We start from the raw sequence: 15,717 nt of genomic DNA on the forward strand, positions 1-15,717 counted from the left end.
TTAGTGATTTTTGCAGTTCGTTCCAGTCAATGGCAGCAGAGAACTGGAAGGAGAGGCAGCCAAGGGAGGAATTGGCTTGAGGGGTGACCAGTGAGATATACCTGCCGGAGCGCGTGCTACGGGTGGGTGCTGCTATGGTGACCAGTGAGGTGAGATAAGGTGGGGCTTTACCTAGCAGAGACTTGTAGATGACCTGGAGCCAGTGAGTTTGGTGATGAGTATGAAGCGAGAGGCAGCCAACGAGAGCATACAGGTCGCAGTGGTGGGTAGTATATGGGGCTTTGGTGACAAAACGGATGGCACTGTGATAGACTGCATCCAATTTGTTGAGTAGAGTGTTGGAGGCTATTTTGTAAATGACATCACCGAAGTCGAGGATCGGTAGGATGGTCAGTTTTACAAGGGTATGTTTGGCAGCATGAGTGAAGGATGCTTTGTTGCGAAAAAGGAAGCCGATTTTAGATTTAATTTTGGATTGGGAGATGCTTAATGTGAATCTGGAAGGAGAGTTTACAGTCTAACCAGACACCTAGGTATTTGTAGGTCTCCACATATTCTAAGTCAGAACCATCCAGAGTAGTGATGCTGGACAGGCGGGCAGGTGTGGGCAGCAATCGGTTGAAGAGCATGCATTTAGTTTTACTTGCATTTAAGAGCAGTTGGAGGCCACGGAAGGAGTGTTGTATGGCATTGAAGCTCATCTGGAGGTTAGTTAACACAGTGTCCGAAGAATGGCCAGAGGTATACAGAATGGTGTCGTCTGCGTAGAGATGGATTAAAGAATCACCAGCAGCGAGAGCGACATCATTGATGTATACAGAGAAGAGAGTCGGCCCGAGAATTGAACCCTGTGGCACCCCATAGAGACTGCCAGAGGTCCGGAAAACAGGCCCTCCGATTTGACACACTGAACTCTATCAGAGAAGTAGTTGGTAAACCAGGCGAGGCAGTCATTTGAGAAACCAAGGCTGTTGAGTCTGCCAATAAGAATGTTGTGATTGACAGAGTCAAAAGCCTTAGCCAGGTCGATGAATATGGCTGCACAGTAATGTCTCTTATCGATGGCGGTTATGATAACGTTTAGGACCTTGAGCGTGGCTGAGGTGCACCCATGACCAGCTCTGAAACCAGATTGCATAGCGGAGAAGGTAGGGTGAGATTCGAAATGGTCGGTAATCTGTTTGTTAATTTGGCTTTCGAAGATTTTAGAAAGGCAGGGCAGGATGGATATAGGTCTGTAACAGTTTGGGTCTAGAGTACTATTTGAAGAGGGGTTGACCCTGGCAGCTTTCCAATCTATGGGAATCTCAGACGATATGAAAGAGATGTTGAAAAGGCTAGTAATAGGGGTTGCAACAATTTCGGCAGATCATTTTAGAAAGAGAGGGTCCAGATTGTCTAGCCCGGCTGATTTGTAGGGGTCCAGATTTTGCAGCTCTTTCACAACATCAGCTATCTGGATTTGGGTGAAGGAGAAGTGGGGAAGGTTTGGGCGAGTTGCTGTGGGGAGCGCAGGGCTGTTGACCGGGATAGGTGGTAGCCATTTTGAAAGCTTGGCCAGCCGTAGAAAAATGCTTATTGAAATTCTCAATAATTGTGGATTTATTGGTGGTAACAGTGTTTCCTATCCTCAGTGCAGTGGGCAGCTGGGAGGAGGTGCTCTTATTCTCCACAGACTTTACAGTTTCCCAGAACATTTTTGTGTTTGTGCTACAGGATGCAAATTTCTGCTTGAAAAAGCTAGCCTTAGCTTTCCTAACTGCCTGTGTACATTCGTTCCTAACTTCCCTGAAAAGTTGCATATCACAGGGCTGTTCGATGCTAATGCCTTACCTCCTCACGCCATTTGCACACACTGTATATTTAGACTTTTTTTCTATTGTGTTATTGACTGTACGCTTGTTTACTCCATGTGTAACTGTGTTGTTGTTTGTGTCGCGCTGCTTTGCTTTATCTTGGTCAGGTCGCAGTTGTAAATGAGAACTTGTTCTCAACTGGCCTACCTGGTTAAATAAAGGAGAAATCAAAAAGGTTCATGCTCTGATGAATGTTTTCTGATGAATGTTTTCTGATGAATGTTTTCTGATGAATGTTGCTCAATCTAAAGACATACAACTTCAACAGGGTTGACTAGTAGTCACACTCAGAGCCTGTAGATTATCAGACGTTCAGCTGGTTTCACCAACTTTGTTCTAGACAGACGGAGGGACGGACAGATAAAAACACACACACACAGAGCGAGAGAACGAGAAAAGAGAGAGAAATAAAGGGACAAAGACAAAGAAAGAGAGAACTCAGACTCCAGTTGTATTTTTTTGAAGTTTTATTCTCCCCTGAAGAAACAAACAGCCTTGTATCTTCCACCCTGTTGACCTTAACCTGGTTCCAGATCTGGTCCTGTTGACATAAACCTGATTCCAGATCTGGTCCTGTTGACATAAACCTGATTCCAGATCTGGTCCTGTTGACCTTAGCCTGGTTCCAGATTTGGCCCTGTTGACTTTAGCCTGGTTCCAGATTTGGTCCTGTTGACCTTAGCCTGGTTCCAGATTTGGCCCTGTTGACCTTAGCCTGGTTCCAGAACTGGTCCTGTTGACCTTAGCCTGGTTCCAGATAAGGTTGTGCCGTCTCCGACAAGGCATTGTCTTACATCAGATAGAGCGATGATTCTGTCTGCATTGACTGGTTCAGGACTTCATGTCGACTAGGAATGAAGCCACCTGCCGCAGGACAATGGCAACAAGGAGTTGTCATGACAGCATAAACAGGTCTGGGACCAGACTAAGTTAAAGCCTGGTGTCATCCACCCTGTTGTCCTCTGAACACATAAACAGGTCTGGGACCAGACTAAGTTAAAGCCTGGTGTCATCCACCCTGTTGTCCTCTGAACACATAAACAGGTCTGGGACCAGACTTAGTTAAAGCCTGGTGTCAACCACCCTGTTGTCCTCTGAACACATAAACAGGTCTGGGACCAGACTAAGTTAAAGCCTGGTGTCATCCACCCTGTTGTCCTCTGAACACATAAACAGGTCTGGGACCAGACTAAGTTAAAGCCTGGTGTCATCCACCCTGTTGTCCTCTGAACACATAAACAGGTCTGGGACCAGACTAAGTGAAAGCCTGGTGTCAACCACTCTGTTGTCCTCTGATCTCCTCAGCTATCTCCTCAAATTTACCCATAATCCCCTATGGCTCACGTCAGAATCAAGTACACTGTTCCCACGCAAACAGTACTCACAGAGCATGGCGGTACTATAGCAACACCATAGCAACATTACAGTTTAGCTGTGCCATGGTAACTCCGTGGTAAAGCCATGGCGATACCATAGCAACGTTACGGTTTAGCGGCACCATAGTAACGCCACGGCAATACTATGGTGATCCTATAGCAACACCAAGTCAACCCTACAGCAACCTAACACCATGGTATCGTCATGGCGATGGCACTGCTATGGCAATACAGTATAGCATTATACAACAGCTTAGTAACCTCACGGCAGCGGCATGGTACAGTTCTATTATAATACATTAGATAGTTACAGTATTGCTTTAGGACATATGATATGACCATAACATCAGCATATCAATATGATAAAGTCCTGATGGGCAATGAGAGACATTTTCATCTGCTGGTACAGAGAGCATCACTTATTTACACTGTGTGTACAGACTAGCACACACACGCGCGCACGCACGCACGCACGCACGCACACACGCACACACACACACACACACACACACACACACACACACACACACACACACACACACACACACGCTTCCCAGAAGCAGTGAAATGGATAAATGTCCTAGACATTGTATAACAGGATTAAAAGAAAGCAACGATTATACAACAACAATGATGAGGTCATAATATTAAAATAACAATAATACAATAATAATATAATTAACACAGACAATAAAGATGATAGTACTAATAATATGAATAATAATAATAGTAGTTTAAACGGACAGTGATGCTGATGCTGAGAGCAAAGATAAAGCTTTAGGAACCAGGGGCCCAGATACACAAAACCTTCTTTAAGAAGAAATGTCTTTTTAACTGACATTTTCCCCCCTTAACTGTAGACTTATGAAGAAAGTTAAGCAAAGTTGATATTCCTCAAAAAGGTTATTGGAAATGTTATGGGTTAATTTTTTATAATTTCTCCTTAAACAAAAAGTTAAGAAGAAATTAGATTCTTGAAAATACAATTTGGGGATTTGTTCTTATTTCCAAGATAGCTAAACCCTCGTCTTAAACTCAGGGCAGTGAGAGAATACGCTCATGAAAACTATTGAACCTGTTTAATCCACTCAAAAACTTCATCTGAAGGTTTCAGTATTGATTATTTTAAACCCAAGAACATGTTTTAGAACAGTAATCTCAGTAGGAAATATGCTAACATGATTACGGTTGTTAGCTAGATAGCTAGCTAAACCGGTTGCCTAGCAACAAACATCTTAAGAAGATTTGTAAGAAGATATTTCAGGAGTTCGTAAGAAAATCATTAAATCTTAAGATATTGTGGAGGAAATGCACTATCTTATGAACTTCTTATTTTTTTTCTTAAGCAGCTTCTTACATTTTTTTTTGCGTAAGAAATGTTTTGTGAATCTGGGCCCAGATCTGTCTTCAAATTCAATCTAGAACATTCCATATCCCTGGTTCTGAATTCTAGATTATTCAGTGTCACTGGTTCAAAGTTCTAGAACGTTCTGTATCCCTTGTTCCAAGTTCAATATTGTTCAGTGTCACTGGTTCTACATTAGATTGTTCCAAATCTCTGGTTCAGAGGTTTAAAAAAGGGTTTCTTAAACTATGGGTCGGCACCCAAAGTGGGTCCCTGGGCATGTGAGAGGTGGGTCGTGAGTTTTCAGAATACATCTATCATCACACACTATTTCTTCTTAATTTGGGTCGTTGGAGGACGATTTGGGTCATGGGAGGACAGTCAATTTCTGAAACAGTTTAAGAATCCCTGATAGATTGTTCCATATTTCCTGGTTCTACATTTTATATCACCAGTCGTTGTTCCCTGGTTCTAGGTCGCTGCTTTCAGAACCCTGGTTCCTAGTTATAGGTCGAACTAGTCTTCCCCCCTGCTTCCTCAGTTCCCTGGTTCTAGGTTCCCTGGTTCCTCGGTTCCCTGGTTCTAGGTTCCCTGGTTCTAGTTTCCCTGGTTCTAGGTCCATGAATCTCGGTCCAAGCTTCAAAGGTCCACGGTTCTAGCCCTCCTGTTCTTCTGTGTTTTTACTTCTCTCTGGTCTTCTGGTCCTTGGGGCCGTGCTCCCTGGCGGTGTAGCCCAGCCTCATGCCCTGGTCCTGGGGTTCAGATCTTGGTCTCTGGGCCTGGGGGGTCTGGAGGGAGGAAAGAGGAACGGATCCTCTGGGCCTCAGAGACACACAGGTGACCGAACACCTTGTTGTACCACTCTGGAGACCTGCCCCTGGACACAGTAACAACATGGGTTAAAACACCTTGTACCACTCTGGAGACCTGCCCCTGGAAACAGTAACAACATGGGTTAAAACACCTTGTACCAGTCTGGAGACCTTCCCCTGGACACAGCAACAACATGGGTTAAAACACCTTGTACCAGTCTGGAGACCTTCCCCTGGACACAGTAACATGGGTTAAAACACCTTGTACCAGTCTGGAGACCTGCCCCTGGACACAGCAACAACATGGGTTAAAACACCTTGTACCAGTCTGGAGACCTGCTCCTGGACACAGCAACAACATGGGTTAAAACACCTTGTACCAGTCTGGAGACCTTCCCCTGGACACAGTAACATGGGTTAAAACACCTTGTACCAGTCTGGAGACCTTCCCCTGGACACAGTAACATGGGTTAAAACACCTTGTACCAGTCTGGAGACCTTCCCCTGGACACAGTAACATGGGTTAAAACACCTTGTACCAGTCTGGAGACCTTCCCCTGGACACAGTAACAACATGGGTTAAAACACCTTGTCCCAGTCTGGAGACCTTCCCCTGGACACAGTAACATGGGTTAAAACACCTTGTACCAGTCTGGAGACCTTCCCCTGGACACAGTAACATGGGTTAAAACACCTTGTACCAGTCTGGAGACCTTCCCCTGGACACAGTAACATGGGTTAAAACACCTTGTACCAGTCTGGAGACCTTCCCCTGGACACAGTAACATGGGTTAAAACACCTTGTACCAGTCTGGAGACCTTCCCCTGGACACAGTAACATGGGTTAAAACACCTTGTACCAGTCTGGAGACCTTCCCCTGGACACAGTAACATGGGTTAAAACACCTTGTCCCAGTCTGGAGACCTTCCCCTGGACACAGTAACATGGGTTAAAACACCTTGTACCAGTCTGGAGACCTTCCCCTGGACACAGTAACATGGGTTAAAACACCTTGTACCAGTCTGGAGACCTGGACACAGTAACAACATGGGTTAAAACACCTTGTACCAGTCTGGAGACCTTCCCCTGGACACAGTAACATGGGTTAAAACACCTTGTACCAGTCTGGAGACCTTCCCCTGGACACAGTAACAACATGGGTTAAAACACCTTGTCCCAGTCTGGAGACCTTCCCCTGGACACAGTAACATGGGTTAAAACACCTTGTACCAGTCTGGAGACCTGCCCCTGGACAGAGCAACAACATATGGCATGACTATGAATAGTAGAACAGACTGTTACTACACACACACACACACACACACACACACACACACACACACACACACACACACACACACACACACACACACACACACACACACACACACACACACACACACACACACACACACACACACACACACACACAGCCTTACTTCAGATCGACTCTGCAGATGTGTGTGAGTCTGGACCTCCCGGTTCCGTGGGGTTCTAGAAGGTACTGTGATTCTAGAACCACTCCTCTGACTGATACCATGGCTGGACTGTTCTCATAGTCCACTGATACACACACCAACACACTGCAACCCTTACAAATGTTGCTACGCCACGACCTGAGAGAGAGAAAGAGAGAGAGAGAGAGAGAGAGAGAAAGAGACATAGAGAGAGAGAGAAGGAAGGAAGGTAGAGAGAAAGAGAGAGAGAGAGAGCGAGAGAGAGAGCGAGAGAGAGATAGAGAGAGGGTAGAAGCAGTGAGAGAGAGACAGAGAGAGAATGAAGGAAGGTTGGTAAAGAGAGAGAGAGAGAGAGAGACAGAGAGAGAGACAGAGACAGAGACAGAGAGAGAGAGAGAGACAGAGAGAGAGAGAGAGAGAGAGAGAGAGAGAGAGAGAGAGAGAGAGAGAGAGAGAGAGAGAGAGAGAGAGAGAGACAGAGAGAGAGAGAGAGAGAGAGACAGAGAGACAGAGAGAAAGAGAGACAGAGAGAGAGAGAGAGAGAGACATTATTATTATTATTACAGCATTACACCATACATTACATTCGACTATTGACTGTTACCATTTTATTGTTACTATTTTTATATTTAATTTTGTATTATTATTTACTGCCATTCTATATTATTGTTTGTCATTGTTTTAATTGTATTACAATGTATATTGTATACATTGTTGCTTTGGCAATATTGACACAATGTTTTTCATGCCAATAAAGCAGCTTGAATTTGAATTTGAAATTTGAGAGAGAGAGAGAGAGAGAGAGAGAGAGAGAGAGAGAGAGAGAGAGAGCGATAGAGAGACAGAGAGAGAGAGAGAGAGAGAGATAGAGAGATAGATAGAGAGACAGAGAGAGAGAGAGAGAGACAGAGACAGAGACAGAGACAGAGACAGAGACAGAGACAGAGACAGAGACAGAGACAGAGACAGAGACAGAGACAGAGACGAGAGAGAGAGAGAGAGAGAGAGAGAGAGAGAGAGAGAGAGAGACAGAGACAGAGACAGAGACAGAGACAGAGACAGAGAGAGAGAGAGAGAGAGAGAGAGAGAGAGAGAGAGAGAGAGAGAGAGAGAGAGAGAGAGAGAGAGAGAGAGAGAGAGAGACAGAGAGAGAGAGAGAGAGAGAGAGAGAGAGAGAGACAAAGAAAACACATCAGACAGTCAGTGAGATAAAAAGAGTGATAGAGGTGAAACGAAGAAGAGCCATGTCTGATCAAAGTGATTTGGTCCACTAACCTCAGTACCACGTAGTCAGTGTTGGGGTGTGGGGCCATGCTCTGCAAGCTGTACTGGTAGATGTCTGTCTGTCTGCCCAGGGTTTCCAGAACCTTCTCCTGCAGTACGTCTGTCTGCCACAGGGGGCGCTCCCGCAGCAGCCTCTCCAACACCTCACTGGGCGTCGCACACACCTCCACACACACACGCCACCGCCGCAGCGGGTTACCATCACCCACCTAGAGTAGAGAGAGAGACACACACACACACACACACACACACACACACACACACACACACACACACACACACACACACACACACACACACACACACACACACACACACACACACAGGCGTTAAGAAGAATGTGTTTGTGGGTTTTTACTGCTCCAATTACGGTGGTAACCAGTTTATAATAACAATAATGCACCTTGGAGGTTCGTGGTATATGGCCAATATACCATGGCTAAGGGCTGTATCCAGGCACTCAGCATTGCGTCTTGACTAAGAACAGCCCTTAGCCGTGGTATATTGGCCATATACCACATCCCCTCGGGCCTTAGTGCTTCATTCTAATATGTCTGTGGTGTGTGTGATGGTATGAGTGTGTGATGGTATGAGTGTGTGATGGTATGAGTGTGTGTATGGTATGAGTGTGTGTATGGTATGAGTGTGTGATGGTATGAGTGTGTATGGTATGAGTGTGTGATGGTATGAGTGTGTGATGGTATGAGTGTGTGATGGTATGAGTGTGTGATGGTATGAGTGTGTGATGGTATGAGTGTGTATGGTATGAGTGTGTGATGGTATGAGTGTGTGATGGTATGAGTGTGTATGGTATGAGTGTGTGATGGTATGAGTGTGTGATGGTATGAGTGTGTGATGGTATGAGTGTGTGATGGTATGAGTGTGTGTATGGTATGAGTGTGTGATGGTATGAGTGTGTGATGGTATGAGTGTGTATGGTATGAGTGTGTGATGGTATGAGTGTGTGATGGTATGAGTGTGTGATGGTATGAGTGCGTGATGGTATGAGTGTGTGATGGTATGAGTGTGTATGGTATGAGTCTGTGATGGTATGAGTGTGTGGTGGTATGAGTGTGTGATGGTATGAGTGTGTGATGGTATGAGTGTGTATGGTATGAGTGTGTGTATGGTATGAGTGTGTGTATGGTATGAGTGTGTGATGGTATGAGTGTGTGATGGTATGAGTGTGTGTATGGTATGAGTGTGTGTATGGTATGAGTGTGTGTATGGTATGAGTGTGTGATGGTATGAGTGTGTGATGGTATGAGTGTGTGATGGTATGAGTGTGTGTATGGTATGAGTGTGTGTATGGTATGAGTGTGTGTATGGTATGAGTCTGTGATGGTATGACTGTGTGATGGTATGAGTGTGTGATGGTATGAGTGTGTGATGGTATGAGTGTGTATGGTATGAGTGTGTGATGGTATGAGTGTGTGATGGTATGAGTGTGTGTATGGTATGAGTGTGTGTATGGTATGAGTGTGTGTATGGTATGAGTGTGTGATGGTTTGAGTGTGTCACGGTATACATGTTAAGTACACACACCTTTTTGCAGGCCAGTTCAGTGTGGTCACTGGTAGCCCGGGATACCCATCCTTTGCTGCTGTCTCTGGCCTCCTTTAGTAGACCCTGGACCAGCCCCTCCATGTGTGTGTGGTAGGATCCTTCCTCCTCTTCCTCCTCCTCTTCCTCCTCCTCCTCGTCATGTGTCTTACGCAGCTCGTCCAGAGGGGGCGCTAGTAACTCAGCTTCCATGTAGGAGTTATGGGACCGGCTTACCATGTCCTGTGGGATCTGAATGGGACAGGAGGTGTGTGTGTGTCAGCTATGAGGTATATTACTAAGGCTGTGTTTACACCGCCAGCCACATTCTGATCAAATACAGGCAAATGAGCTGATCTGACTGGTCAAAAGACCAATTAGAAAGAAAAATAAATAGGAATTTGTCTCCCTGTGTAAACGCAACCAAACAGTAGAAATAGGACTGGTTAATTAGGAGCAGAATTTAAACAGAGTACAATGTGCTGACATGACGCTACCCCCTTGACATGACACTACAACGTGCTGACATGACACTACCCCCTTGACATGACACTACCCCCTTGACATGACACTACCCCCTTGACATGACACTACTCCCTTGACATGACACTACCCCCTTGACATGACACTACAACGTGCTGACATGACACTACCCCCTTGACATGACACTACCCCCTTGACATGACACTACCCCCTTGACATGACACTACAACGTGCTGACATGACACTACCCCCTTGACATGACACTACCCCCTTGACATGACACTACCCCCTTGACATGACACTACAATGTGCTGACATGACACTACCCCCTTGACATGACACTACCCCCTTGACATGACACTACAATGTGCTGACATGACGCTACCCCCTTGACATGACACTACAACGTGCTGACATGACGCTACCCCCTGGACATGACGCTACCCCCTTGACATGACGCTACAACGTGCTGACATGACACTACCCCCTGGACATGACGCTACCCCCTTGACATGACGCTACCCCCTTGACATGACACTACAACGTGCTGACATGACACTACCCCCTGGACATGACGCTACCCCCTTGACATGACGCTACCCCCTTGACATGACACTACAACGTGCTGACATGACACTACCCCCTGGACATGACGCTACCCCCTGGACATGACACTACAACGTGCTGACATGACGCTACCCCCTGGACATGACGCTACCCCCTTGACATGACGCTACCCCCTGGACATGACGCTACCCCCTTGACATGACGCTACCCCCTGGACATGACGCTACCCCCTTGACATGACGCTACCCCCTGGACATGACGCTACCCCCTGGACATGACACTACAACGTGCTGACATGACGCTACCCCCTGGACATGACGCTACCCCCTTGACATGACACTACCCCCTTGACATGACACTACCCCCTTGACATGACACTACCCCCTGGACATGACACTACAATGTGCTGACATGACACTACCCCCTTGACATGACACTACCCCCTTGACATGACACTACCCCCTTGACATGACACTACAATGTGCTGACATGACGCTACCCCCTTGACATGACACTACAACGTGCTGACATGACGCTATCCCCTTGACATGACACTACAACGTGCTGACATGACGCTACCCCCTGGACATGACGCTACCCCCTTGACATGACGCTACAACGTGCTGACATGACACTACCCCCTGGACATGACGCTACCCCCTTGACATGACGCTACCCCCTTGACATGACGCTACAACGTGCTGACATGACGCTACCCCCTGGACATGACGCTACAACGTGCTGACATGACACTACCCCCTGGACATGACGCTACAACGTGCTGACATGACACTACCCCCTGGACATGACGCTACCCCCTTGACATGACGCTACCCCCTTGACATGACACTACAACGTGCTGACATGACACTACCCCCTGGACATGACGCTACCCCCTGGACATGACGCTACCCCCTGGACATGACACTACAACGTGCTGACATGACGCTACCCCCTGGACATGACGCTACCCCCTTGACATGACGCTACCCCCTGGACATGACGCTACCCCCTTGACATGACGCTACCCCCTGGACATGACACTACAACGTGCTGACATGACGCTACCCCCTGGACATGACGCTACCCCCTTGACATGACGCTACCCCCTGGACATGACGCTACCCCCTGGACATGACGCTACCCCCTGGACATGACACTACCCCCTTGACATGACACTACCCCCTTGACATGACACTACTCCCTTGACTTTTAAATGTAATTCACGCTTGAGCCGACATCAACATTGTTTACTGCAAAGGCGATCTCCTCCAACGTCAGGGAAATGACCAGTAAATGTACAGTGAACATTACCTTACAGTGAGGTAATAACTAGTCTATGAAATAATTCCCAACAAAGATGTTGTTTCTCACCTCAAACAGATGCTGGCACTCAGTGATCATGTGAGCCAGGCCTTGTGTGGCGGCTAGGTTCTCACTCAGGTCCTTCTGGTCCGGACGGCCCGTAGCATACTTCCTCTGGATCGACCTATAGGAGGAGAGGAGGGGAGGAGTTAGTGACTGAGGGGAGGAGTTAGTGAGATGGTAGCAGAGGGGAGCAGGTGGGAGGCCCAAAACTAAACCACATTGTTAATGCAGTACAGGTCAGCAGATGTTCTCTGTGTGTGTGTGTGTGTGTGTGTGTGTGTGTGTGTGTGTGTGTGTGTGTGTGTGTGTGTGTGTGTGTGTGTGTGTGTGTGTGTGTGTGTGTGTGTGTGTGTGTACCTGGGGGACAGGTTGTCATTCTTCAGTATGTTGAGGTGGAACAGGGAGGGGCCCAGACACACAGCCAGGTTCATAGGGGTCATCTGGTTCTCCTCTACACAGGAAGTGACATCACGCAGGAAGCAGAGCAGCGTCTGGAGCACTTCCCTGTTCTCGTCTGACATCAGCAAGATGGCCGCCCTCACGGCCTGCAACCTCTGCTCCTTAGGGACATCTACAGGGAGAGGGAGGGAGAAAGAGAGAGTGTAGAAGCAGAGAGAGATAGACAGAGAGAGAGATAGAGAGAGAGACAGAGAGAGAGAGATAGAGAGAGGGTAGAAGCAGAGAGAGAGACAGAGAGAGAGAGACAGAGAGAGAGATAGAGAGAGGGTAGAAGCAGAGAGAGAGACAGAGAGAGAGAGACAGAGAGAGAGATAGAGAGAGGGTAGAAGCAGAGAGAGAGAGAGACAGAGACATGACACTACCCCCTTGAAAATCAAGAGACACTTTTTGCTGACTATTACAAAAATGGGAACATCAGCAACCTTATCTTCCACACAAACCATCCCCTGGCATGGCACAGTGCTATATTAGCACACTACCCCTCTGTTAAGAGAGGGGGGGTTAACGAGGGGTGGAAACTCAGGATTCTTGACAACGAGGACGAGGAGTCAGCTAATATAAATCTTTATAAGTCTGGAACAGTAATGGTACAGGGCAACCCCAAACAGTTTCAGCTGGACTTTCACCTAATCAAAGAATTAGCCCAGCAGGAGAAGCTCTCCCTTGATATAGATACCCCCACCCCAAGCGGGTCAGACCAGACCTCTTCATCAGGACCCACAGACGAACAACCCTCAGCAGACAGTCAACCTCCCAGCACAGAGTACTTCCCGCTCATTGAAATGAAGGATAAATTCACCCAGCTGGAGGTAAGGCAGGTGGAGCTAGAACAGCAGGTGATTACACTCCAGTCAGCACAGACCCAGACAACAGTCCAGCACAACAACACCCCCTTAACCAGACCCGGAGTGCTGGAGGTGGAGAGAGACATATCTGCTCTCTGGACAGTGGTGAGACAACTTCAACAGGAGAAAGAGCAGAAGCAGGAGCAGGAGCAGAACAGAGCACTAGAGGAGAGGATCAGACTGCTGGAGGAGAGGGAGAGGGGGGTGGAGGAGAGGATCAGACTGCTGGAGGAGAGGTGGAGGGGGATGGCATGTGACAGAGAACAACCCACTAGGGAGGTGGCCATCCCCACAGAGACGCCAGCAGAACAGCCCACCTCAGCACCCGACAAAAGTCTCAATACCACAGCAGAACAGTCCACACCAGACCCTGACCATAGAGTCGACATCACAGCAGAACAGACAAAAGAAAAACCCCAAGCCCAGCAGCTCTCACCCCCTCTGAGCACCCCCCCTGTCAGCCACCCTGATAGCCCTCCTGACAACCCCCCCACACCCACTGAGGACAAACACAAGACACAGATTGTCCTCCTTATGGACTCAAATGGGAAATATATAGAAGAAAAAAAACTTTTTCCCAAACACAGTGTGTCTAAACTCTGGTGTCCAAACACCCAGCGCGCCCTAGACCTTCTGTCTGAGGACAAACTAGGCTCACCCAGCCACATAATAATACACACAGAAACAAACGACCTGAGAGCACAGCAGGAAAGGGTGGCCACAGCACTGAAGGGAGTGATTGAAAAAGCTTCTTCTAATTTCCCCAACGCACAAGTGGTTATCTCCACCCTGCTACCACGAAAAGACGTCCACCCTGCTACAATACAGCGGGTAAACGCAAGCATTTCCCGTGACTGTGCCTCAAAACCAAATGTCTTTCTGGCCCACCACTCCACCCTGGACTTGAACAGCCTCTATGACCAGGTCCACCTCTACAAGGCAGCAGTGCCCACCTTTGCCCGGACTCTAAAGGACATCGCTCTCAAACGCAGCCCCAACACTTCACACAGGAGCAACAGATCAATAGACACCCCACCCAGACCAGCGAGACACCCTCCAAGACCTTCAGGACCCCCCCCTGGACCTACACATAGAGGACCCACGCCAAGAGGACTTACATCCAGACCACAGCACCCCCAGACACATCCACACCCCCACCCCAACCAATCAACACCCCCCCACATCAACCATGCCCACACCCAATTTAGGTCCCCTCAGATCAGACCTATGCCACTCCTGCCCACCCCATAAACCCCACCACCGCAAAGAGGGCATCAACATGGAAGTCACACCTACGCCCAGGTAGTGAGCGGGCAAACAGGCCCAACCCCCACTCTTACACTCGCCCAAGCCAACGGCATGTACCAGATGCTCAGCAGGATCTGCTCACACTTACTGGCCTGAGGCCAAACCACGACCAACAACATTGGACACTTTATGGAACAAAAAGCCTTCACTATATCATCCTGGAATATCCAAGGCCTGAGGTCATCTGCCTTTGGCCTAAAGAGCAGGAACCCGGACTTCACCAAAGAAATCGGTAATGCAGACATTGTCATCCTGCAAGAAACATGGTATAGAGGAGACGGACCCACTGGTTGCCCTCTAGGTTACAGAGAGCTGGTAGTCCCATCCACCAAACTACCAGGTGTGAAACAGGGAAGGGACTCAGGGGGAATGCTAATTTGGTATAGAGCAGACCTAACTCACTCCATTAAATTAATCAAAACAGGAACATTTTACATTTGGCTAGAAATTCAAAAGGAAATTATCTTAACAGAGAAAAATGTCCTCCTGTGTGCTACCTATATCCCCCCCACTAGAATCCCCATACTTTAATGAAGACAGCTTCTCCATCCTGGAGGGGGAAATCAATCATTTCCAGGCCCAGGGACATGTATTAGTCTGTGGCGACCTAAATGCCAGAACTGGACACGAACCTGACACCCTCAGCACACAGGGGGTCAAACACCTGCCTGCAGGTGACAGCATTCCCTCCCCCATATGCCCCCCTAGACACAACTATGACAACATAACCAACAAAAACGGATCACAACTCCTGCAGCTCTGTCGCACGCTGGGTATGTACATAGTCAATGGTAGGCTTCGAGGGGACTCCTATGGTAGGTACACCTATAGCTCATCTCTTGGCAGTAGCACTGTAGACTACTTTATCACTGACCTCAACCCAGAGTCTCTCAGAGCGTTCACAGTCAGCCCACTGACACCCCTATCAGATCACAGCAAAATTACAGTCTACTTGAACAGAGCAATACTCAATCATGAGGCATCAAAGCCAAAGGAACTGAGTAACATTAAGAA

General features: G+C 47.7%; 1 protein-coding gene across 3 annotated transcripts in view; it reads right to left on the bottom strand.

The window, feature by feature from the left end:
* Positions 1-4,079: 4,079 nt before the first annotated feature.
* LOC139552799 (stAR-related lipid transfer protein 13-like) overlaps positions 4,080-15,717 on the bottom strand; it is an 89,844-nt gene continuing 78,206 nt past the window's right edge. For 2 of the 3 annotated variants that reach the window (XM_071364844.1, XM_071364842.1), the window contains exons 10-15: positions 12,449-12,662; positions 12,098-12,212; positions 9,677-9,925; positions 8,123-8,340; positions 6,830-7,006; positions 4,080-5,454 (exon numbers count right to left, since the gene is read on the bottom strand). In XM_071364844.1, coding sequence (XP_071220945.1) covers positions 5,337-5,454; positions 6,830-7,006; positions 8,123-8,340; positions 9,677-9,925; positions 12,098-12,212; positions 12,449-12,662 — 1,091 coding nt within the window. In that variant the 3' untranslated portion in view covers positions 4,080-5,336. Of the gene's footprint in view, positions 5,455-6,589; positions 6,639-6,829; positions 7,007-8,122; positions 8,341-9,676; positions 9,926-12,097; positions 12,213-12,448; positions 12,663-15,717 lie in introns of those variants that run through there. The other variant, XM_071364843.1, reaches the window with a different exon arrangement.

Source organism: Salvelinus alpinus, chromosome 24, assembly GCF_045679555.1.
Source record: "Salvelinus alpinus chromosome 24, SLU_Salpinus.1, whole genome shotgun sequence".
In the NCBI taxonomy this organism is placed as follows: Eukaryota; Metazoa; Chordata; class Actinopteri; order Salmoniformes; family Salmonidae; genus Salvelinus; species Salvelinus alpinus.